We start from the raw sequence: 26,495 nt of genomic DNA, 5'->3' as shown, positions 1-26,495 counted from the left end.
TACAAGTGGTATCGCAATATTTGCAGATTTGTTCTTTTAATAGGAAAAATGTCTTATTTATGTGATTGTTTATTTCATATTTTATATTCACTTGAGTTGAAAATGTACTAATAATAAAAACTTTGCTGTTTTTTTTTTTCCTTTCCAAAATTATCGCCTCGTATCGTTGTCCCACCCCCAGTAGCAGCATCATGACTTTTGTCCCCATCATTCCTGTACATACAGCATGTCTGTTGCTGTCCTTCCTTAAACATACTGTGACGCTTGTTTAGTCCATTTTACATCAGAACCAGGTTTGAGCATCAGCAGCTCAGATGCAAAGCAGAACACAATATCACTGCAACAATTTTACATGTTAATATTTTCACATTATGTACAATTGGTGTTTGTCATTGCCCAGTTTGTCCATTCCCATGTAATGCTCGTCAAACCTAAATGGTAATGGTAATGATGACACAATGTTCAGGAGAATATTAACACTATACATACTGTATATATGCCACCCAGTAAGAGGTGTTAAGATAAGAATGCAATATTTACTTTCCATGTTCTTAATATTTTCACAGATCTAATTTACAGATCATGCCGAGTGTCCGTAACCCACCTACATGAAAAAAACAAACCATTAAATAATGCCTTTTTTGCTCATTAAAGTCCACATTTATAAGTTCTTCAGATGCAGTGAATGTCGTCCATCACCGGTTCCAGTACGTGTGAACATATTCTGATTTCTTCATCAGTGACTTGGACGAGAAGGTATTTGTGGCGGTCGCCTGTTTAAAAGGAAAGAATAACAACTTTTGTCATTTTCAAACATTAAACTCTCTGTAAAACTTAGGATTTAGCCTCATTCTATCATTTGTTTAATGCTTGCAAGTCAGCAGGTGTACGTTCATTATCTGTGTTGTGTGTGACTCACACCAATTTCAAATGAAAACAATCAAATTTATCTCAAAGTCATAAAAAAGAGATTCAAAATGCTTAAATCTAGATTGCACAATGGACTGAGATGAAAATATCTTACAAGTCAATTACAATTGTGTGTGTGTGCGTGCGTGCGTGTGTGGAGCAAACACCAAAACATTTTTTCTTTAAAGCACAATCGTAGCTTGACTCCATTCTTTTTACAAATGCCTTAAATAAGTTTATTTGTTGGACTTTGACACCAATCATAAACAAACCCTGCAAGATCATTGGCTAATAAAAGGCTATTTTCTTATTTTAGTCTTCATTGTTTTGTTGGTAAAATATTCTTAATGCAATTGTTACAAAGTCAACTGTCAAAAAAAAAAAAAAAAACTTAAATGGTAGAATTATACACATTTTTCCAAGACTGTAAAATGATTTCCCCGAAGCCACAATACTTCGGTTTTACAGGTGAATACAGCATTCTCACATGACATGGTTAATATTCAACACAAACAGAATGACGGTTTTAGTTTAAACGATGCTATTCATGTTCAACGAGAGTTGAAGGATTTTTACACATTTCCAAGACAGTTGGTCCCAGTTTGTCCTCCATTGCTGCTTCCAAGCTGCTCTGGGTTGAATGGAGAGTCTTTGTGCTGCACAGTCGTAGTGTTTGATGGAAGGCGCCATGATGGTGGTTTGTTAAATGTACTAGCCGATGGGGGGGGGGGGGGGGGGGGGCGCCCCACGTTAAAATTCAGCCCAAGCAAAACAGACAAGGACAGACAGGAAGTAGACATGCACAGACTTCAGGGGCGAGTTATAATTTAAAGGTCATTGTTGATAACGACGTTCATCTTTCATACGTGTCAGCTCGGACTTGCTTTACTTTAACCAAAGGGTAAGAAAAATAATTCTGATATACACAGACTAGAACAGGGGTCACCAACATTTCTGAAACTGTGAGCTACTTCATAGATAGTGTATAGTCTGAAGGGCTACTAGTTAGAAAAGAACTTCTTAAATACGGTACTACATGTTCACGGTTTCCCTTTCATTAGACGGTTAGATCTGCTAATCGCTTTGAAGTTTGCTGGACTTCCGCGGAATAATACTAGCAACTTCTTTTTGTCTTCTTTTTCAATAACATATTAAGGTTTCATTTATTCAGACAGCTGTTTTTCACATCAAAGCAGACACCTCTGAAGAGGACTGGCAGTCGAAACATGTAAGGAGATCAAAGTAAATTTCCTGAAAAACTGTTGTCTGAATAAATGAAAGCTTAGCATATTAAAGGTTGATGAGGCTTCAACGTGAAACACTTTATTTCACCTAATTTATGCAATTGTTTCATTTTTTAAAAAATATATCTTATCTATATTCTATTATATATAACATACCACTGGCCATATACAAGATCTGCAACATTTAAAAACATTTGTCACAATGTTTTGGTGAAAATAAATATTTAAAGATGGTTGATTTAATCCTAAAACTCCATCAGCAGTATTTAAGTGTAATTAAGTACTAACTACTTTGTGAGTTTGAATCCTGGAAAGTAAATCAGATTTTAAATGGAGCTCATTGGTAACTAGACCTCTTGAGGGTCCCTCACATGGTCCATGAGGGGACAGTCACCGTGTTGGTGACCCCAGTGACTAGAACATCATCTGATTAGATAAGTCTGTGCAAATTACAGGATTAAACAGGTTTTAATGACATTTTCAGCTTGGTAGAAATACACAGGTGTAGCCAAAGTTTATGGAAACTATTAAAAAAAAAAAGAAAGGAATAGTTGTGTTTCTAGTCGAGGAGGGAGGGCTCTGAAGGACGTATGATAGTGGGTCGGTTGGGAGCAGCCGGGGGTCTTCTGCTGCAGAAGAGGAGGAGAGAAGGAAGAGGAGAGGACGAGGAACGATGGGAAGGAGAGAGAGAGAGAGAGAAAGAGAGAGAGAGAGAGAGAGAGAGAGAGAGAAGACACCAAAGGGAAATATCATCAGATAGTTTTGCACCGGTGAATCCCCAAAGCACCAAAAAGCACAACCGTTCACCAAAGCAGCAAGTACAGCCCCTGTGTGTGCGTGTGTGTGCGTGTGTGTGTGACTCTACGTGTATGTTTGTGCGAGTGTTTTACTCTACCTGGGGATCCCTGGTGGCAGGGCTGGGGGGATACGAGCAGGTCTGGATGGGATCAGGGGCATGGAGGCAGAGCTGGGATCACCTGCGTAGGCTGTCTGAGCTGGAGGCGGGCCGGGGCGGGAGGGAACGGGCGGAGCTCCAAATGCCGGTGAAGGGTTAAGGGGGGGCTGGGTACCCGGTGCGGGCCCCCGAACCGCTGGAGGCCGGGTAGGTGGGGGCGCTGTTGCAGCAGAGGGTCGAAAGCCTGGAGGACTGAACCGGCACAGATAGAGGAGTCAGTCATTTTAGTTTGCTCAGAGTTAGGGAAGTATAGACAGGATGATGCTGATCATAAAACGCTTAACTCTACAGCAGTGTTCCCTAAACTTTATTACCCCATGTAACCCTTAGCGCACATGTGTCAAACTCATGGCCCGGGGGCCAAATCTGGCCCTTTGTAGCATCCAATTCGGCCCACAGGAGAAAGTAAAAATAACAGAAAACATGAATCATTGAGTAAATGAAACAACAATATTTGCAGGGGCTCACATATAGGACCATTATTGTTACAAAAATATTTGTGTGTGCGTAAGCTAATCTATGTGTCTGTACCTTGATCCGTGTGTGTGTGTTTCAATCCATGTGTGTAGAATTAGTATTCAGAAACAAAATTGTCTGTGCGTAGTCTCATCTGTGTATCTGTATTAACATCCACATGGTGTCATCAAACCGGTACACTTTTCTTGTTTTTTTTTTTTTTTTTTAAATCACACACTCAACAGATGCACCTGATGTTAAAGGGAACAGACTGAATATGGGGTCACCTGGAATGTCTAGTAATTGATAAAAACAATAATTTCTGATATGTATTTTTTTTTCCAATTTGAAAGTAATTATTCATTTTTTTAAATTAAAACAACACACAATCTTAAACAACTGTATAACCTGTCACTAATCCTGGCTACAGTAAAACAATCATGATGATAAACTAATTCTAGAAAAAAAAAAAAGAAGAAATTTGTGACATTAAAATGGGGTCACGATCTAAAAAAGGTTGGGAACCATTGAGTAGTGAAAGGACACAGAGCAGATATACACAATAATTGTTTTCAGTTCAAGCCTTCCATGATTTCTCTGTCATACAATACCTGGCTTCTTTGGCAATCCAGGTGTCATCCACTGGTGGAGGCACCGGCGTCGAGATGGTGGTGGTGCTGATGTCTCCGATGATGACCAAGGCTTCCTTCAGTGCGTGGTACATCCTCAGCATCTCGTCTCTCCTCTGCGCCTGCTCTGCAGACTCTTCCATCAAACTGCTTTGATCCCCGGCAGAGTACAGGAAGGCCAGAAGCTCAGAGTGGATGAAGTCTTTAGCCTGGGAAGAGGAACAAGACTATTGAGCACAACTAAGCAATCCTCCAAAAGTGTCCCCGTAATGTCAAAGAATGACTTACACTGTTGATCATGAGGTGCATGATGGTCTTGGGCATGAGATCTCGGATGGTTTTGTTGACGATGCCGATGTACGAGTCCACCAGGTTGCGAATGGTCTCCACCTGGCGCTCCAGCTGTGGATCCATGGACAGCGTGTCCCCAGGACTGATGGCCTCTTCGTTATCAGTCTGCTAGACGCTCAGACAGGACATGAAAGGGTCAACTCTCAGCAGAAATCAGTTTTTGTCATCTTGAATTTGTCCTTTCACTTATCCTTTCCAATTATCCAATATACTATGTCAGGCTTGGAAAACGTTGTGAGAGGTAGAGGCATAACAAGTCTGTTTACATTGTATTGAAGTGTAGTTTTTCTGTTAGCTCTCGGCGCAAAGCAGCTGTGTGTAAGCTCTCCTTCAGTCATAAAAGTGCAGCATCCAGGTTGTATGTTACGAGAGAATTAAATATCACCTTTCTCAGTTAATACCTGACGGACAGAGCTGTTGTTATCAGCAGAAAGGGCCAAGTTTTTAAGTGTGTATCCCGTACTGATATATTAATGAACCAACGTCTGGCTAACTCTGTCTTAGTGTCGTTATTTGGCTTAGAGACGCAAAATACATCTTTCTATGAGTTTTTTCTCTTGCTGTTATAGCAACCATTGGCTTTTGTTGGCCATCATTCAGAAACTGCAGACCAGTGGAACACTGTTGCCTAGCAACAGTTACACAGGAATCAATGAACGTCCGTCATATCCTTACCAAAATGGCGGCTCTCCATAGTTAATGCCCGTTATGAAGGTATAAAATTGTTATAAAAAGTGTTTTTTTTAATAAAAAGGTGGACATATTTCGTTTATTAGTAATACATTAAACAATTTTTTTGTTATATACATTTCCACTACAGGTACCCTTAAATATAGCTACTAATTGTGCTACATTGTTTTAAGTTATGAGCTGGATAGAAATCTGTACTGTAAGCGCTCTCTTGTTTACCTGATCTTTCTCTGGGTAAACTCCAGCCCTCAGGAAAGACGCCTTCCAGCTGTCAACATCCTCCTGATTGTCACAGGCCAGCTCGATCTGACGCAGGTCTTTGTACACATTCCTATTCCAAATGCCATTGGTCAATAACTCAGCTGGAAGACATAGTGCAATAGAGAAGGTTCGGGGTGACTGAATGTCGGCATCTGTACCTTTGCTCGGTGTTGAAAATGGCAAAGACGTGTTTGCTGGACATGAAGCCCTTCTCTACATCCCTCAGCTTCAGGTTGTCAAGAGGGAGCATGAACTTCTTCTCCTTTTCCTGCAAAAAGGTTGGCGCAGAGATTAGGTCAGTGTTCATTTTCACAGCAAAATTTGAGCTAGTTTTAGTCATAGTCTTCTGTGATTTAGTGCAAATTCTATATTTAAATATATAGTTGATACAGGATAAGAAGTGTTTATGCATTTTCTAACGATTCAGTTACCATTCATCCACCTGATATGGGATGGTATTAAATCTTTATAAATACACAAACATTTTATCACAGGAGTTCTGATTGGATTTCATCCTATTTGACAAAATCAGAGTTTTTAAAAGTTGATGAAAATATTCAGATATTTTGATATAGTTTTCATTCACATGCATTTTCTTTTGGTCATAGTTTTGCTATTGTCACTTAACCTTCCTATTATCTTGGACTAAATTTGACCCCATTCAATGTTTATCATTCAAAAAATGATCGTTACACTTTATTTTTCCCTTAATATTTCTTAATTTGATGGGTACAAATGATTAAGGATGACATTATCATGATAATGTTTTTTCAATGTGCTGGACACATATTGCACACATTGGTGTTCTGAGCTGGTTTAGCTGTGTAAAATGTGTCTGTCTGATTGTGACCTGCAGGTGAAGAGTTGATACTTTCGAGTTGGTACATGACATTGGGAGGGGTGGAGGGGATGACAATATTCCCACGAGTACTTTCCCACACCATTGGCATTAATGTGAAAATCTCCTCTAGCAAAAGGTTTACTGTCAATGAGGTTTTGGAACAGCGCTTTCACAGTGAAAGTGACGTAGAGCAGAATGTGTCTGAGAAAGAGGACTTAATAGTGAATAACCCAAAATATGTTACAAAAAAGAGATAAAAATAAGTAAATAAATATGTTTATGAGAGGAAAGAAACACTAAAACTGAAAGTCTGACCTGATGGCGGCGCGGCAGGAAAGGTCATCACCACAACCAATTGGATTCATACTCTTGTGATCATTAATGTTGTCAGTAAATTTGAGATTTGGCTGGAAACTATTCAAGATAAATTAATTCAAATTTAAAAGTTTAGCCTGATGATGATACTAAAAAACAGGTCAAGTTTTCAATATCAAGGGGTTATTGATGTATTCAACAAATAAACAAAGTGTCTGATACAAACACTTCATCAACCATTTTCTGAAAATAATTTTCTGGGGGCAAATAAATGTGTTTGTAATATTTAAGGATAATAGAAGAGTTAAAAAATGTAGTTGACAAATAAAATGACGTAAATGTTTAGGTTGATAAGCAGATGTTGCATAAGATGGAGCATTGATTAAAAATGCCAGTTCTCAGCTATAAATCCACACGTTTGAATGTTAGTCATTTATCCTCACCTCCTCATCTTTGTACCAGGAGAGAGACTCTGCTGTGAGGATGAACCAGTAATCCTTGGAGCCTCCCTTCATGATGCTGATGTTGATAGTGAGCCAGCCTCTGCGAATGACCTGCACAGGAGAGCCCAACAGTTTGACCACAACAGATGCTGCATATCATCATAAGGAAATGTTTGAAGAAATGAAAGAATGAATTCATGATAATCAGTGTCTATCATCTCATCATAGTTCTGTGCTCCTGGGGATGATTTACCAGTGCCATCACAGAGGACAGCTTCATACACAATGAAACCATGTCTGTGTCCCCATGAGTCCGACTGATGGACAGTCAGACAGACACATAGGAGAGATAAGAGCTCAAATCCACGTCTGAAAAAGACGTTGTTTTAATGTCGGCTTGCTTAGTGGGAGTTATGGTTCAACATTACTTTATTTATCAAAAAGATTGAAGCGCATAATATTTAAATGTTACTGAAATACAACTGGACATATACGTAGTGACTGTAGATAATACTGAATAATGATTTGTAATAAACAGAAGCACATGCACGTTACATGTCATATAAGAAGTGAGCAGAAATCGCTTCCAACGTTTAATGTCACATCAATGTCCAGATGAGGTCGTACATTGTATAGACGTGCAGATGTGGTCTGGACTGACCGATGTGATATGGACATAATCTGGAGGTCCAGTGGACATCAGATGTTTTGTGTTGGGGCGCGAACAAGAGCGTGAAAAAGTGCCGAGTCACACGGCAGCAATGACAGGAGCCACAAACTGAGACGACGGTGGAGGTGAAATAAGACAAAGACAGCTGATGCTGCAGAGTTTGCCAACGTGTGGCATGCATGCTTTAATCACCTGATTAGGCATCACTCGCTTCTTGGTGGCGTTAGCAGCAGTCCTTTGCTGGGCACTGCAGACAGAAAACAAGCAATAGCGACACTTTGAACACTCACATTTTGAGTTTTACAGAAAGGCTTTAATTCCACTGAGGATGTTGTACAAGCTTTGCTTTGCTCACTCTGCTTATGTTTGGTCAATAATATCTTGTCCGTCTATTTGTGTTGTTGCTTTTATTATTAGAGAATCTATTTTATAAAATAAAGTTATAACACAGTCCTAAAGATGAATAAATATATTTCAAAAAGTAACATTTGAATGAGAAAATCGCCTTACTTGGCAAATCCAATAAAGTCTTCATGATTGGTGTTTATGTAGGAAAGCTCAATGTCGATCAGCTGCAGAACCTGTGAGGAGTACGATAGGTTATGTTCATACAGAGGTGGAAGTCAGTTTCTGCTGATGAAGGTACACACACGCACGCATGCACACACACACACACACACACGCATGCACGCACCTGGTCTTTGGTCTTGCTGTCTCTTTCTCTGACATAAGTTGTGACAATTCTCTCCGTCTCTTCCCTCAGCCGAGGGTAGGAGCCGAGCTGTCGTCACACAAACAAACAAACACACACACACACACACTCTGCTGCAGAATGAGGCTTGTGTGTCTACGAGCAGCTACATCCAACCACTGACAAAGACATTTTGACCTGATTTATACTTTTAGCCTTCATACCAATTTGTGATCAGAAAATGATTCATGATAGGATCTCATTTGACCTGTTCATAACTGGTACACAACGTAAACACAACCACAATTTATAGGTGAATAATGGCCATATGTATTTTTAGCTGGTTATAAACTTTAATGCTAATAATTTTAAAAGGAACAAAGTGTCAAACCAATATACACCCATTGATTCATACAGTGATAATGTTCTAGCTGTTAAAGAAGGACACACCTCCTGGTAATCTGATGATATGAGAAATTATCATTGTTATGAAATTTAATTTTGTTCAGAAAACAAAATAATGTGAGATTTTTTTTTTGTTTTTTAATGACTTAAAGCTGTCTGTGAACTGGCAAAGTGGTTGATAAACAAAGATTTGATAACATGAAAGTTAATTTGAAATATAACGTTTCACACAAGCGAGGCTGCTTTTAATGAATGGTAATAATGGCTTTAATTTTACTCTTTTCATATTCACAAATTTAAAGCAATGAAGGCTTCAGCTATTTATATTTGTCTGATAATAACAAATAATCCAGATTCAGTTGTTCACATCTGTACAATACAATCCCCAAAACACACTTTGAAACCAGTTATAAATGAGGTCATACAGAGTTGGGAGGCATGCTTTTGTGAGTCATCTATCAGTTTGAGATTTAAGGTAGATTTCAGTGGCAGAAAATAATGTGTTGTCCAGATTCTATGATCTCAACCACACATGTCAAACTCAAGGATCGGGGGCCAAAACCAGCCCTTCAGAGCATCCAATTCGGCCAACAGGAGAAAGTAAAATTGGCAGAGAAAACATTTATCATTGTGTAAATTACCAAAAAGTTCACTTGTGGCTCTCACAGTTTTACCATACTTATATCACATGACTGCCATAAAAAAAAAAAAAAAATTATCACAAATTGTAGAAAAACTTCCTCACAAACAATTCCACAAAATTCCCCTAAAGATTACACAAAAGGTTTTCACAATTACAATTATTTTACTTTTTTCAAGAATAAACCATGCATTGCTGTAAAATAAAGAAAAAACAAATGCACTACATGCAGACATGGCAAGATAAATGGATAAATACATTTAAAAACTAAAAACTTAGACAAAAATTAGGTCTCAAAATTAAGGAAATTAGAAGTGAACATCCCGAAGGGACTGAAATCTGTCATTTATTGCTTGGATGAAGAAATAATTTACACGTGGAAGTGCAAACTGAGGCACAATAATGTGAGAATCACTTTTTTCCCACCACCTTAATTATCATTACTTGGTATTTGACCCCTGGGTGAAAATGAGTTTGACACCTCTGATCCAAACATACTACTCAGAAATAAGTTTGGAATTCTAAATGATAACATCGTTGCTGCAAAGCAACAATGACAACATTATTATCTCCTCAGTTTACATACAGTAACACTGATGGTAAAATGTCCTCTTAAACTAACATTGACTCACCACAAAATATGAAGAAAATCAGATGAGAAAAAGCAGTGGATTAGCTTTCAGGGGGAAAGCGGAGGATTAACGTGGTAGAAGAAGTGGTAAAGCATTGTGTTAATCAGGGTAAAGCTGTAGGATGTGAGGTTCAGTCCAAGGTGATTTTCTTTTGAGGGTAAGGATCTGATTAATTTGGAAAGTGAGAGGTTGTGGATTGTTTTAAGGGTCTGGGTCTAGGATCAGGAGGGAAAGAAGGTCGTATCTTGGGGGCGGGGGTGGGGGGGGGGGGGGGGGGGGGGGGGGTGGAAGCAGGGCGAGTGTTGAGTGAAGCTTTAAAGCAGTAGTGATGGGTGGCAATCAGCAACACTGACAGAAGAAACTTCTTCATGTTTGTATTATCAGAATTATTGTGATTCGATGTTTTCTCTTTTTCTTTCAAAGCTTCCAAATGCATCTGTGCTGTTCCAGGTTTACCTTCTCTGTGCACTTCCTGATCAGGGTCACCAGCTCTGTGACAACCAGGTCAACACATTTCAGACACGGGTCTTTCAGCTTAATGATCTGCTTTTTCACTATGGCCTCAAACGCCATGTCTGGGGTGAACAGGCCTGTCCTGTGGGTGGGGGGGGGGGGGGGGGGAGCGTGGGAGTCAGAGGTATGATACCAAGTAGAAGAGGGAGGGGGGATGCAGCGATGGCAGAAAAAGAAAAAAAAGACAGACAGAATAGATGACAGAAATAAGAAAATAAGATTGAGGAATATGACAAAGAAGAAAAACAAGTGTTTAGTTGTTTTTACTTCATGTTCAAAACAAAAACAAGCTGCAGGGTTGTTGTTGTTGTTTTCAGCATCCTTTAGTTTACAGACATGTTGTGGGTCAATCTCTTTATTTGGGCTAGAAACAGGTCTTTTGGGATAGCCCGGGGCAGATGTGATCCCAAACAAATCTGGAAACATATAGAAGATAGACCACCGTGTACAGGCTCCTATAATAACACCCCGGAACCTAATCTTAGGACTAGGGAAAAGTTTTTGTCAGTGTATCACAAGTGGTTTGTAAGAAGAGCTTCAAAATGCCATCCAATAGCCTACTATAGGGGACATGAAAAAGGATCATTTACAGTATTGTAAAATTGGAATCAAACTTAAACAGGATGTTCATCAGCTGATGAAAAGATCAAAGCTGTAGCCTTTGAAAGTTCACTGCCTTTCATCTAAGTTTTAGTCAGATATTAATACTGTCACAACCCTAGGATGGCATAAAAACCATGGCTGTGTTTGAAATCGCATACTAGCCTACTACACACTCAATGAGTATATACTGTCTACTATATACTATTAGTGCCATTAGGATAGTGACCGACTGAAGTATTCTTCCATGTTTCCCAAGATGCATTTTGAACCTACAATGACAAAAAGTGGCAGCACATTGAGGCTAAATATCTGCGTTGATTCTCCACTTTTGAAAGTTCTGAAAGTATTATAAGCAAGAAAATGACCAAGGAGAATATCAACATGTGGTCATTTGATCCATAAAACTCACGGAAACACATTTAATGGATTTTTGGAGGCCAACCATTGTGCTACCAGTTAACTTCAAAACAATTATTTAAAAAAGTGTTAAAAACTAATGGAGGACTGGAAGAGATGCTTTTGTTTTGAAAAGGGGATGTTTGACTTTTAGATTGAAGCTGGTCCCAGGACGAATTTACGTTCCGCTCGGAATGCATCGTGGGGCGGTTGAGTATGACTAGTATGCCCACCATGCAAACTTATAAAATGTCTCGACATAGTATACATCGTACTCAATCTTTCCATACTGCAGTATATAATGTGAATGCATTACATACATATTTTGATGTCAGACTTGACGTATGAGTCGTACATTAGTATGCAATTTCAAACACAGCCCATCTCTCTTAAAATGCAGTGGGCTTTTGGCAGAGGTGGAGGTGCGGACTTTCGTCATACTTTTTTTTTTTTCTTAATAGTTCCTATTGGAGTAAAGGGGAAATATTGTAAATTGTGGGACACAGAGATTACCCACTTGCACCGAGTTGGGGTTCATGATATTGGGTTGCGTTCAAAGACAGACACGATCCTTGGCCCAAATGAAGGTGCTCATAGATCATGATCGTAGCTTAATTACATTACACTACCTTTAAAGTGAGAATTACTGTTCTGTTGAAACTTTCTTCAAGTTGCCCTAATCTGAATCCCTTTCTAAACACTTGAGCATGAATAAAATGAATGTTTTTAAAAACAAACATCACTCCAAGACATTAGATACACTTTGTAAAGCCACTTTTTCCACATTGAGCAACATTCCCACTGACGTTCTCAGTTTTATCCTGACACATCTGGCTCTGTTTTCAACATCTATATTAATGTTTTATCAGCTGGTGAAGAACCTGTTTGATTCTGGTTCTTTTTCTCCTGCTGTTTGTCCTTTTTATCATTTTTAAGCTCTGCCCACATCCTGTTTATGGTCTATCAGGGCAAAATTTAAATATTTAGGATACAATTAGCATTAAGCTGTGACTTAAAGCAGTCATTTTGAAATACAGCTACGGCACCAAATCAGGCCTGCAACTTTTTTTTTTTACGTTGAACATGCAAAGCAACACATCACAGCCTTTCTGTTTCTGACCACACGGCCTCTTTGAGATCCCACCCCAATGCACCGCAGTACAGCCAGCGCTGAAATTTCCTCAATGTTGGACTTTCAATGAGATGAGCAAAGCTTAAAGAAGGACTGCAAAACCTGAGTCTTCTAATGATCAAAACATGCTCATTAGCCAAACTAAAGTAATAGTCAGTGGCTTATGAGGTGTTATGCCCTGTACAGCCATAACACAGAATCAGTACCTGGCAGCATTAACAGTGCACGGATGTTGCGATCGTGCAGAGACCATGCAGTGGTACCTTATTGGTGCACTGTCTGACTGTGTTGATGAGCTCCTGGATGACCAGGTCGATGCATTTCAGACAGGGCTCCTTAAGCTTAATGATCTGCTTTTTCACTATGGCCTCAAACGCCAGGTCTGGGGTGAACAGGCCTGTCCTGAAGGACATACAGACAAGACAGACATGGGGATGGGGAGCAGGGGACGCAGCAGACATGGACACGGGCTTAAGCAGGTGGAACACAAGAAGAAGCCGAATGAAAAGAGGAGAATTAATAAATCTAGAATTGGACTTGGGGTCAAGATTCAGCCAGGGAGTAAAACATAAAAAACTGCCACAGATTGAAGAAAAACATGAGAGACAGCACACACAAATACACAGAAGCTATGGAAGATACACAGAGGTAAGCAGACAAATGCATATGACACGTGTTAGGGTTTTTCCATCGGGGTCAACTTGCCTGACACCGTGGATGTTCTTGATGGCGTAGCTGATTTCTTTTCGCAGCTCTTTCTCATCAAACTCCATCTGAGACACAGAAAAATGATTACATTTTGAACAAATTCAAACAAATGTCTTTATTTCGAATGAATGAACAAATAAAAAAAAAATGGATGAAAACAAACAAACAAACAAATCTCAACAGAAATCTCTATGAAATAAAAAAGTCATTTTCAATATAATACATTTGATTCATTCCACAAGGGATAGAAAGAAGCCTGTGCTTGTCAAGTCGTACCCCCATTCTTCACCATTAACCACTGCAAAATCTAATTCAATATTCTACATTGACAATACAAATAAATACTCCAATCGAGCTATTAAAAAACCATCAACATCTGTGAGATTTACATTGTCTTTCTTCATTTCTGTACTTTTCAAAGATATTTCTTTTGTACATTTTTTAAAACTGCATATATATATATTTATACTTAGTTTAATTGTTAATTCCACAAAACCACTGCACAAATGGAAATACACATACTTTTTAAATCAGTCTGAGCATACATATATGATATTTTGGCAAAGAAATAAAAATAATCTCAATGAATTCAATATATGGTTGAAATGCAAATAGTGGCATTTATGAATGACATGAAATATCTAACAATGAGGGTAAAAGTTACAATATCATTATCACCTTAACCAGCTCAAACGGGAAGCGCTCATGAAAGATGCGGTTGATTTTTGCACCACCGGACAAGTTGGATGTGTCCACCTGATCTCCAGAACCCTCTATGCATTTCTCAAAGTCAACGCCAAACTGCTGCACCATCCTGCAGAGTCAGCAAAGATTGGTTTTCAGATGTAGAAGTACATATAGACTGGGTTTCTGTGTGTGTGTGCGTGCGTGCGTGTGCGTGTGTGTGTGTAGCATGTTGGCGCTGACTGGAGTAAGGCTTTGGTTTTGCGTGACGGGTCGTCGGGACGGTAGTTCTTGTACTCCTCCACCTCCTTTTCCAGTGACAGCAGCTGGCTTTGCAGCTTACTGCGTAACCCCGGCAACGTATCACGGATGTGGTTGGTGAGTTGCTAAAAAGACATTAACAAAAATGAGTTGTGTTATTTTTGTTTCAATAATTCCCAGTTATTTTTTTATCAAGTACGTTTAGCAAATAATGTATTCATTTGTTCAATTATTTATTAGTTTATTTGTCGGACAAAAAATATGACTCACGATGAAAACACATCAATCAAAACAATATAAAACAAAAACAACAAATAGGCATTTATGTAATAAAATAAACTGTGTTCATGTGTATTTGCCCATATGTGCACAGTGTGTGTGTGTGTTTCTGTGCATGTATATGTATGTGTACATGTGTGAATTACTTTTTTTAAAAATGTTAAATATTACTTTTTCTGATTTGCGGTTGCATGTAACCCGATTTTTTGCAAATGTTTGCTGATTTGTTTAGTAATTGACTCTTTTCTTTCATGTAAAAAGATTGGGGTGGGTGGGTGGGGGGGAGGATAGATTTGTTGTTGTGTTTGTTTTCTTTCTTTTATTGTTGTTGTACTTTGTTTTGCATTTTTAAAACAAAATAAAAAACAATGAAAACATTACAGGAACAATAACTCACAATAGACACTAGTGATGATCAATAACTGACACTCATTAATGATTAATAACCGTCAATCGTTAAAATTGAATTGTTCTATTAAGAATCTGTAAGCAGGTTGTGTCTTGTGTGCAGCACTGCTGCACAACATTAAACAAGGATAGGATTTCTCCTAATTTATCTATTTTACTGGTTTGTATTAAGAAAACTCAACATATTGACATGCTCTGGGGTCGGCCTGGTCTGTTAACCGTAAGCCCCGCCTCTCAGCTTCAGCTACTGTCACCTGGGATTATCAAAGTAGATATAGACTGATATGTCTATATCTCACCCCTCCTCCTTGCTTTTCCTCTGAGACTCTCACACAGGATGGATATCATACCTGACCTGAGCCCAACAGGACTTAACACTTGACATAAGTGCCTAATTCAAAGAAGTTACCGTTAGTATTAATCGGTTTAAGTTTTTGTTATTGGTTAACCAGTTAACAATGAGCTTCCAGGTTGTATTTAGGTCAGGTTAAGTCATATGACACAGTTAGTATGACTACATGTCGTAGTTGTTTCTGGGTTTTGTTGTGAAACCTTTCCCAACACGCTCATAATCTCCTGTTCCCTGTGACTTTTCATACACTTTGGTCATATTGTTGGGATCATAAAGCAACGCTCACCTGATTGAGAGTCTTCTGGAGATGTGATGTGCCCATGCGTTCCGCAATGTGTCGGTACCCAGGATGGGAAAGGAAGAACTTCCTCTCAGCAGCCAAAGCAGCGCGGATGTCTTTCTTTCCGTCAATGTCCTTTTGACTGCGATTCACCACCCCTATGTAACCTGTAAGTAGAATAGAATAGAATCAAATAGAGTTCATTGCCATATGTATAAGTTAAAAAGAACTGGTACAATGGAATTCTTGCACATGTCCCTGAGTCAGATGGAACAAATTACAAACAACAAATCAGCCAAGACAGTTAATAGTAGAAAGTGCAAAACAAGGAAAGAACTTATAGAAGAAGTATACTCTACAAAAAGATTAATAAATAAATATAACCTGAGTTGAATGTTTCCTAATGGATGGAGTGCTGAGGTATTTGCCCTGAAACCACTTTTGTTCTACTAAATACTAGGGATGTAACGATTCACTCAACTCCCGATACGATTTGATTCACGATACGATTCTCTCACGATTTATTTTACAAAATGAGACTGTAGACAAATGATGACTGATTAATTTTTTCTTCGAAAAAAAAATACTATACTATTTTATTTTCTTTCGTTGTCAAAAGAAACCCTTAATAAACTATGCAAAACAATGCAATTTAATTAAAAATAAATCCTGAATGAAATAAATAAAGAAATAACACAAATGAAGAAGAAGCCTATTGATTTGAATTCTGGCTCTACAGTAAACTATGCAAAACTGCATAATAGTTCTTTTTCTTTTTAAAAGTGCAACTGAAAATGTATTTTGTGCCTAAACAATTGGACTTTAAAACAAAAGAAATAATATAAATAAACAATCTATGACTTTCATTTCACATGTTCGTTCTTTCTCACTTCTTTAATTTTGTCTTGGGGAAGCCAAAATGCTTCCACACTTCTGATTTAAAACACGGTGGTGCGTCCTGAATTTCTAATTCTAAATAGATAGCGCCCTCTGCTGTAAAAAAATGTTTTTAAAAATTACTGCGGCTCAATTTCACAATAACGATGTGAACTGTGACACCTTTGAATCAATTTTTAACTGCCTCACAATTAATCTTTACATCCTTAAATACATATACGATCAGATATGAAGTACTGTGGTTTATTGATCCTAGTCCCACTCTTCACATTACAGTCTAAGTATATAAATGTAGAGTTTTTAGTTGTAAAATGTCAGAGTGACTGCCCTCTATGGGTGGAACACAGGCTATTGGCTGAGATTAGATCAGTGACGACAGGTTTCCTCCTCTCACAGCCCTCAGTGAGCACTGATTGACAGCTCCATACAGGAAATGTGCAGCGCTGTGGGGGCAGGGCTGCTGTGCCTGGGCGTGTCTTAACTACTGTAGGCAACACCCATAATCAAGGTATCTTTTGAATTTCCCCCAAGTGGCAGGTCAGCAAAAACCTGGGGGTGTACTTACACTGTAATGTCTTTAGATCAGGGGTTCTCGACTGGTCTCACCCAGGGACCCACATTTTGCCAAGGTCATTACATCGCGACCCACTTTTTTTTGGAATTCAACCAACCAAATTAGCTTTTTAAAAATAGCTGTTGATAACACACATATATATATATATATATAATCTTTTTAAAAACATAAATTGTACATGCATTTTACAGCATGCCTGTCAAAATAAAAGTTTCTTTAAAAAAAATAAAAGACATGTTCAACATGAGAGACATTAAGTTTTTATATATTTTTGACCAGCTGTCCGCGACCCACCCAGTACAGGTCCACAACCCACTTTTGGGTCCCGACCCACCAGTTGAGAATCGCTGCTTTAAATGTAAGATGGGTTTATTCACATGTCCATGGTACAGTAGATTTTATTATAGATATTTTTGCAATGTTTCGGCATGTGAAGTGCTTAACACAAAGAAGGTAGTTGGTGGGGATTTTTTTTAAACCAAAGAACAATAAGTTGCAAGTGTCAGTGCACTTTATTCAGGGTTAAGACCATCCCAATGCCCTTCAGGCTTTAGGGTGTTTATTAATGTGTGTGTCACCTCGGCGAAGGGGCAGTAGTTTGTTTTCAAGAATATCTCGGGCATCTGTCCCCTCATCCATCAAGTCCAACTTTGTGATGACGCCAACGGTCCTCAGCCCTAAGACACAAGTTTAATAGGTCACAACTCGTATAACAAAACAAGAATTTATTGAAATTAAAGTAATAATTACAGCTTTTTAAACTCTTTAAGGGCTGCATGGTTAACAACATCATAGAGAACAAATGTGAGGAAGCCAAAAATAGTTGATAATTAGCTGTAATTATACGTCTATTAATACTTCCTCCTACATATTTTCTGTCAGGAAATAATTTAAATAATGCAGCTATAATTACAACGATTAGCAACTTCCTGTCTTGAGGCACAGATGATTTCAAGTTACAGCAAGTCATTTGGTTTGGATCCAACAATGGTTCTCCAGGTTTCACACCATCAACCCACCCTGAGGATCCACTTCCTTTGCGATCTTCAGAGCATCAGAGTTGGCCAGGTCACTGTTGGCCGGGGTGACGGCCAGAATCAGGCAGCTCTCCTTGGTGATGAACTGCAATATCATGTCTCTTATCTGGTGCTCAATATCGTGCGGCTGGTCGCCAATGGCAACCTTAGTCATTCCTGGCAGATCGATGAGGGTCAGATTGAGAACTGAGGGAGGAAGAAATGGATGAAGGCTGTTATGTAATGTTTGGGTAAAAATACATAAAGTTGTCTTAAAGTCATGAAGGTTTTCTGTGTTTTGACTCAACTTTTCTCTGTACCTTGCACATTTCAACCATTAATTCCACCTTTTCCACACACTCCCACTTAGCCCAGCACACGATATAAACTGTAACATTCATGTTTCTTTTTTTTTTTTTAAACAAATATCTTTAGGATGAATCTGTAGTGATCTAGTGTGCTCTTATGTTCCACAGTGTGACCTTACCATTGGGGGAGCAAACTCTGAGGTTTATGGGGATGGGAGAAATGCCCTTATTGGATCCAGTTAGTCGGTCAGTCTCTGCCTCAATCTCTAGACGTACTTCATCAAAGTCTACAAACTTGCGGCCCTTACAGTGCAGGAACTCTGCATATTCTGCACACAAAACAAAAGAACTTCAGACGACAGATCATCAGAACTTTAATTAGAGATAAATAAGAGATGGTGGCAAAGTGAAACAGCAACATAACTTGTGAATATTAACATTTGTGATATAAAGACAGTCTGGGCTTTCACTAAAGGTATAAATCTATGCTGCATTTTGCAATATAGGACATAGTTTTTTTTTGTAATGCATTTGTGATGCAGTGGCATAAGATTTCTGCTATGTGCGTCTCCAAGAACATCGGATTCAAATTTCCGATTTTTTTTTTAATTAATTTTACTCAGTTGTAGAATACTGTAGATATTATGTTGAAGGTTACAATTCATGTATCCAATTGGTTAATAATAAATGGGTCTGTTTTTCTCATACCTACTGTTGCTGACTATTGTTCTCTGCTTGTAACATCACTTGATCAAACCTTTTCCAACATTCCACACTACAAAATAAGTCATTATTATTTTTTTATTAAAGAAAAAAATAGTGTGTATGATTCATGCTGTCGGATCAATATCGGTATCGACCGATACGCAAGGCTGCAATATTGGTATCATATCAGAAATGAAAAAGTTGTATCGGGACATCCCTAAACATTTTAGAATTATTTTTTTTATATTGTTAGAATGTCAGTGCGAAATAAATATTTTCAAATTTGTAATTGATTTATTCTTTGAAGCATTAATATTAATTTATACAATTGCAAACTTGTTGTTTTTTTTATTTTAGTGAGGTTAAATGCACTAATAATTTGCATAATAATTTATTTCGGTGTTTCAGTTTTCGGCCTTGGTTTTCTCATTTTTGGTTTAAAGTTTCGGCCAACACTTTTCATTACGGTGCATCCCTAATAAACTGAATCACTTCCTGCCCTAACATTAGAAATTATTAAGTTATTAATATTATCAGTTCAATATAACATTTAAATTGTAACATTAGTTAATGTTGTGATTTCTTCTTAAAGCAATACGCATTATGCAACCCATCACATTAATGCACTTTAGATGACTGGTCGAAAACAAAGTTTATTTCAATTCAACTTTATTTATATTGGGCCAATTACAATGATAGTCACCTCGTAGCGCTTATCAAAATATTAAATTCTTGAGGAAAAACCCAACAATTTCACATAAACATGCATCAGCTACAGTGGGGAGGAAAAACTCCCTTTTAACAGGAAGAAATCTCCCTCAATAAAGGTTTGTTACTAAAAATGTCATTCATTTACATCAACTTTTTCATCTTCATAGTCCATTCATTCATTTTTTGCTGCACATACCAAAAACTGACTCATTTTTTATTAACCAATTGGTTACATACATTTTAACCTTCAACATAATATCTACAGTATTCTACAATTGAATACATATAATATATATATCAGAGATTTTAGACGCAGTGCGATAAAATCCGATATTTGTTTTCTGGCTGATATCGGACTGATATCCGATATCAATATCGGATATTCACCCCCTGCTGGTCCATGATTACTGGTATAATGATACATACTGAAACAAATAATTAAACCAGTGACGAAGATAAACACAATTTCAATATCAAGTGTTTTAAATAGGTAATATTTATTTTGTGGACAAATGGGGATGTGTCTGTGAAAAGAAATGTTGAACTGGTGGCACAAGCCATTTCTAATAACAAAGATTCATGAGCACAACTTGCCTGCGTTGCTGTTAACTAGCTGCAAAATGAGAGGACGCCTAGTGACAATGCCAGAGCCCCTGGGCAAGAAATCCCTGATGGAGAAAACAAAGTACAGTTAAACACACATATTAGAGACATTTGTCGGCACATAGTGATACAGATCATGGTCATAAAAACAAGATTTTTCAATTATCTATGAAAATAAGAAAATGTGTTTTTTGTCAAATAAAGAAAGACAAGAATATGCCTGAGTCCTCATCTCAGCCTGTGTCGATTATCCATGATTATAGGTTAAAAGAAAAAGATCAAAGAGCACAGACCAAGTGTGAGGTGACCTAAAGCTGCAGATATGGCAGTTATGGTAGGACGCAAGTTCAGGCTTGATCACCCTGTAGCTGTCCACCTTTGATGAGGGTGTCTAGTGTTAAAAAGGCAGAAACACCCCCTGATTCCCTACTGATGATGCATCCCAACATTACATCCTTCCCATATCTGAGACACAGCTCCCACGCCAACTCTCAAATAGTAAACGTCATGTGACTATACCATCTTTCAACACAAAGGACAGTTTAACACAGTGGTGTCAAACTCATTTTAGTTCAGGGGCCAAATACGAAGCAGTTTGATCTCAAATGGGCCACAATTTTTTTTACGGGAAAACAAGTAATTTCAGCATTATTGAGCCCTAGTTTACACTTCTATGTATATATAGAATATTAAATATGTAAAAAACCGACCATATCCAAGCAATACGTGATAGATATCAGTCCCAACAGGATCTTTACTTTAAATTTCCTTTTTGTGACGAATTTCTTTTTAATTAAGGAAAATATGTCATTATTTGAGAAAAATGTAAGGATTCCGTAAAAATTTTGAGTTTTTTTTCCAACTGTTTAACATTAAAAATGACTGTAATCATGCGATATAAGCTCAGGGAAAACTGTCAGCCACTGCAAATGTTGAGTTTCATTTACAAAATGATTCATGTTTTCTGTCATATTCTCCTGAGGACCAAATTGGATGCTTCAAAGGGCCAGATGTGGCCCCCGGGCCGTGAGTTTGACACATGGTTTAACATCACGTCGTTTAATGATTCTTATGGTTATAGGTCAAAAATCTTTTTGCATTTTAATAGCCCTCATCCTAATGGAAACTCTGGTTCAGTGGGATTGGTATCATTTCCAGGTCACCGCCCACAAACCTCTGCAGGCCATCAGACTCTTTGTCAGTCTGCCTGTCGGATCATTGTCAAAGGCTGGAATTTTAAACGTAGCTAGGTCACACACTGCAACTGGACGTCCATATGCCCAATTGCTGTGTGTATGCAGAAGAATAAATAAATGTGTGGGTCAGCAGAAACTGAAGACAGGAAGTTACACAACTGTGATCCCATCCTGTTTCCTCATCTTTTCCTGTCACTTGTGAAACCACAACATGAATCCTGCAATGACCGACAAGTCTGTGATTCAACTGACAGACGCATCCATTCACTCATCACCTGCTCTCTTTGTGCACAATGTGCATCTATCTCAGCGTGCATGGGTTTACACAGGGCTCCTCTAACAGTCCAAAAACATGTAGATTATTCCAAAATTCTCAATCAGGCACAAATACATTTTGGAAGGGATTCGGATCAATTTACTGATTCTTGATCACTTTCAAAAATCGACAAATCTCCGTCTCTGCTCATTGGCGAAAGTTAGACAATTCATATCTCTGTTCATAATTGACCAATCTTTATGACATTTGACTCAGTAATGCAGGGGCGGGCTGGTTTCTTAATTACTCCACAGAGTTTCATCTGGATTGGATCCAGAATGTGCATTTCATTACAATTAAAAAAACAAACTGTTGATGTCCGTACATTTAGACCTACTGTATAGTTATTAATGTAAATGTATTCCAAGCCTTTAAACTGTGAATGATCATAATACCATGATCAGGATCACTGATCCAGTATCTGCCAAAGAAGATATTTAGTGTTTGGTAGAGGATTGCTTACTCTGAGTGCTCTGGTTTCAAGTAATCATAAACTAATGATTTATTATTATTATTATTAATTTGGTGCATATTTTGGTTAGTCTCTTTGTGTTTATTTGAAGATTTACAGTGTATTTCTCCTCTTATTTTTTTATTATTCAAAATTTTTTTTCTCTTATGTTGTGTGTTTTTGTTGAAGTTTTTGTGTGTTGGCATTATTTGAACTATTCTATTTCAGTGTGCGTGTGTTCTTGGTGTCATTTTGTTGTTGTTTGTCTGTTCTTTTTATTATTCAGTATATGTTCCTCTTATTTTGTGTGTTTTTGTTGTCGTTTTGTGAATTGCTGGTAATTCAGTGTGATTATAATTTTTATCTAAAAAAAAAAAATCCATTATAAAACCCCAAATTTTGAATGCTTTCATTTGTTGTCCTCTCTCTCAGGTACCCACTCTAGTGCCATCGAGTACCCCCATTTGAGAAACACTGGTCCTGGGCAATGTCAATCCTCAAAAATTCAATCCATTGAATTTCAAACAGTAAAAAAAAAAAAAAAAAAAAAAAAAATGTTTAATGAGCCAGTGACAAACCTCTGGATGTCTATGGGCTACCCAACAATCATGATTCATGATGAACACATCTAAGAACTCCTCTGTGGGTATCTGCTACACACACACACACACACACACACACACACAACACTGCAGCTGGTGACATCACCGGTGACCCCAGTACAAACATATCAATGCCCCCTCTGTCTCCCTTGGCCACTGCTGGAGACTGGGAGAGAAAAGGCGACAGGAAAATACGACATGGGCTTCTATTCAACATGTACTTTCATAGAAAACAAGTGGACTTTTAGGTTCGTGCATATCATAAAAAGGCAACTTCTTCATTAAATATGATTACATCTGCAATAGCTGAGATCAGAATTAGGCCTTCACTGTTTCAACACAAATTGAACTTCATGATCAACAGTGACTTTCTTTTATTTTTCTTCCTCAATCTCTTGTGTTTTTATTGCAAAGAGTTTAATTATTTACCCGAGTCATTGTTGTACCACACCTTCGAAAGTAAAACATTGGCCTAACGTACGCAGGGTGAGGTTTATAAAGATATCTTTATTTACAGCTCATATAACCAGCAATAAACAGCACCCATTAGTAAATGTTTGATGGATCCTTCCTGTTCATGGTCTAAGAAAAACAGACCAAGGATAATTGTGTAGTTTCTTTAGATTTAAATGACATTTTGGCCCAATTTCAGCTTTTTGTACAGTTTTTTGTAAAGGTATTTAATGTAACCCATTTCTCTAGTCATAATGATTACTTCAAAAACTTTCGATATTCATCCTATGTTTGTCATTTTGTATAAAGCAAAAAAAAAAAAAAAAAGTTTCCTCGCCGATTTCTTTAGTCTATGCCATTATAAAACATTTTATTCATAATTTTCCTATCGTTTAATAAGTTGATCCTTTCAAACCAAATCCTTCAATTTCATTATGTACACTTACTGTCTTTATTCATTTATTTTATTTACTTTGGTAAATCAGTTTCTTTTGATTTTGATTGACAGGGTAAAAAAGAAGAAGAAGAAGAAAGAAAAAAAAAACTAAATACTATGTTTTTGTCAGTAAATGAACATTTTATAAAGAATGCCTTTCATTTAATTTATTTAATTAATTACTTGATTACCTACTACTTTATATATTAATTCTTATTACATTTAAAATTTAGAATTTGGTGGAGGGCTGTCAAGGTCAGCATTTTGGACTAACTTGTGATAATAAATCACAAAATAAAATCAATCACGTTTAATTTAAGTGAATAAATCAAAAGCTGAGGAACCTTGTTTCCTTCTCTTTTACTTCCTCCTCAGATTTGTAGATTTTTTTTTTTTTACAGATTTGTTTTACTTATTGTATTTTATTGCTTTTTTTTTTTTTTTTTTTTTTTTTTTTTGTTATTTTACCGATAAGAAGAATGGAATTGATTTTTTTCTAGTTTAAAAAAAAAAGAAGAATGAGTAATTTTCAGTTGGAAAAAGCTCCAAATGGAAAAAAAAAAAAAAAAACCTGTGGACGATAGAAGGAGGCAGCACGTCACTAAGTGCTTAGTTGGCGACTTTAAGCAAAAGCTCTACAGGCTTTAACAAACAGTGACTGAATTCACTACATAAATTAAAAATACAGGATGTGTGACATTATTCTAATAAGGATACAAACCTTCCCACAAAGTTCTCCAACACGGAGCTCTTCCCTGCGCTTTGCCCGCCGACCACAGCGATCTGCGGCAGGTCCAGGTTACAGCTCTGCCCGATGGAGCTGAAGGCGTCCTGCAGCTTGTTGATGAGGGGAATCAGGTCCTCCATACCCCGGTTTCCCATAGCGGCTCCTCGGTCAGCCTTTAGGGCTTTTCCAGCTTCTTTTCACCGGCCAAATGCAAACCTCAGATCCGCTACTCCAATCTGACAAAAGTTCACAAACAGAGCGGCAGAGTGGCTACTTTGACCAGGCGAGAATATCTGTTTAAAACGCAGCAAATTAGAAAACAAGATATCAGTAACATCAACGAAGTTTGCAGTTTCTTTATAAAATGACGAATTAGTGTCAAAAAGGCCTCATTAAAGTGAAAACTGTCATCATCCGGTCAGGCGACACCCAGCCTCCGCTAGCAGTGGACAAGGCTCCGCCCCTCTTTAAATACTGCTCATTCATTGGTCAGCAAAGACGTCAATCAACTCATTCACGTATGTATGTCATCATTTTTAATACACAGGTTTGAACTTTGACAGCAGAGCGAAGTGCAGTTCATTCATCTACTATTGTCAATGTCTACATGATTTACATGGAGCTAAAACACAAAGGACCAACTCTGTCATAAATAAAAATAAATAGATACATGAAAAAAATAATACCCACAGACAGTTACAATTACATCTTTAATTATCCATGTTTAATTACAACTCAATTACGGTTATGTTGACTAGCATTCTTTCTAATTACAATTAAAATGACACTGACCATTTTCCCGCTGAAAGTCAAATACAATTACGTTCTCAATTACTAAAGTTCAATTGCAATTAATCACAATTACTGAGCCTTTAATGAATAAGTCCATAAAATGTAAAATGTAACCTTTATTTTGTGTTAGCTTTCTGGATATATATATCACTTGATATCTAAATATATGTCACTAATTTATAATTTAATGTATTTGTATTTATTTATTTATCTATTTATTCATTATTGCAGAGTAAAACAACGGGCACTAATAATGAAAGTAGTTGTAAGCAGGGGACTAATAACCATAAAGGTGATTGTTTCTCAAATAACATCAAAACATGCCACGGCATCTTTAAAATCTGCAAACAGGGAAAAACAGCCCATGAAAATAGTGGATAGTTTGGGGTTTATTTATGTCAGTGTCAATGTCAGCTCTACATAGACAATGAAAGGCTTGTTTTTTTTATTTTATTTTATGTTTTTTTTTTTTTTTTTTTTTAGCATTTTCAGGTGTGCTGTGGTATCTGACACCAGGGCTTTACCCTCTAATTCCAGCTCCTGTAAAATGCAGTGATTGTCTACCCCTTGAACACACGACCTTCTTGCTGTGAGGCAGACGTGCTAACCACTAACCCACCGTGCGCCTAAAATTGTAGAGTGAATTAGACAATTCTGTAAATGTTAAAATGGACTAGATTTAAATAGTGCCTTTATGACAAAGTATAGTTCCAAAGTGCTTTACACTATCACCTCATTCACACAGGATTACAACCGAACATGAGTTTTTTTTAATTATTATTATTATATTATAAAATACGCAGTATTTACTAACTTGATTCAAGAATATCACTGAATTAGTCATTAAAGTTGGTAATATTACAACAAAAAAAAAAAACCTCACATTGGTCACAAACCTTTGCTCACAGTCGACATCTGCTGGTCAATCTTGTTTTAATATAGATATATATTGTTAGATTC

The 26,495-nt window shown here is 37.5% G+C and overlaps 1 protein-coding gene across 8 annotated transcripts; it reads right to left on the bottom strand.

Annotated features, from left to right (window-relative positions):
- Window positions 1-51: 51 nt before the first annotated feature.
- Window positions 52-25,205, bottom strand: LOC114469559 (dynamin-2-like). 8 transcript variants are annotated; one of them, XM_028457798.1, is made up of 20 exons: window positions 24,738-25,203; window positions 20,554-20,627; window positions 18,723-18,872; window positions 18,239-18,442; window positions 17,798-17,896; window positions 15,755-15,915; window positions 14,412-14,554; window positions 14,163-14,298; window positions 13,482-13,549; window positions 13,040-13,178; window positions 8,459-8,545; window positions 8,275-8,345; window positions 7,957-8,011; window positions 7,095-7,205; window positions 5,654-5,763; window positions 5,454-5,565; window positions 4,482-4,652; window positions 4,176-4,402; window positions 3,049-3,300; window positions 52-773 (listed from the first exon to the last, which is right to left on the bottom strand). In XM_028457798.1, exons 1-20 carry the CDS (start codon window positions 24,896-24,898, stop codon window positions 737-739), a joined length of 2,568 nt encoding a protein of 855 aa, XP_028313599.1. In that variant the 5' UTR covers window positions 24,899-25,203; the 3' UTR covers window positions 52-736. The 8 variants fall into 8 exon arrangements, with proteins under 8 accessions (XP_028313599.1, XP_028313516.1, XP_028313429.1 ...); XM_028457715.1 differs by lacking the exons at window positions 52-773; window positions 13,040-13,178 and adding exons at window positions 794-2,779; window positions 10,589-10,727 and having other exon boundaries at window positions 4,482-4,649; window positions 24,738-25,205; XM_028457628.1 differs by lacking the exon at window positions 52-773 and adding an exon at window positions 794-2,779 and having other exon boundaries at window positions 4,482-4,649; window positions 24,738-25,204.
- Window positions 25,206-26,495: the final 1,290 nt, after the last annotated feature.

This window comes from Gouania willdenowi, chromosome 1 (genome assembly GCF_900634775.1).
Source record: "Gouania willdenowi chromosome 1, fGouWil2.1, whole genome shotgun sequence".
In the NCBI taxonomy this organism is placed as follows: domain Eukaryota; kingdom Metazoa; phylum Chordata; class Actinopteri; order Blenniiformes; family Gobiesocidae; genus Gouania; species Gouania willdenowi.
The sequence above is the reverse complement of the archived record's forward strand: the minus strand, read 5'-3'. Positions and strand labels throughout refer to the sequence as shown.

What these genes read in the sequence shown, in the direction of transcription:
- LOC114469559 (XM_028457208.1), bottom strand. Translation starts at nt 24,898, where the DNA reads ATGGGAAACCGGGGTATGGAGGACCTGATTCCCCTCATCAACAAGCTG. An exon ending in CAGAGTTTGCTCCCCCAATG is followed by an intron (nt 18,443 to 18,722) that starts GTAAGGTCACAC and finishes TTCCTCCCTCAG; the next exon opens with TTCTCAATCTGACCCTCATC. An exon ending in AAAACCAAAGCCTTACTCCA is followed by an intron (nt 14,299 to 14,411) that starts GTCAGCGCCAAC and finishes CTGACTCTGCAG; the next exon opens with GATGGTGCAGCAGTTTGGCG.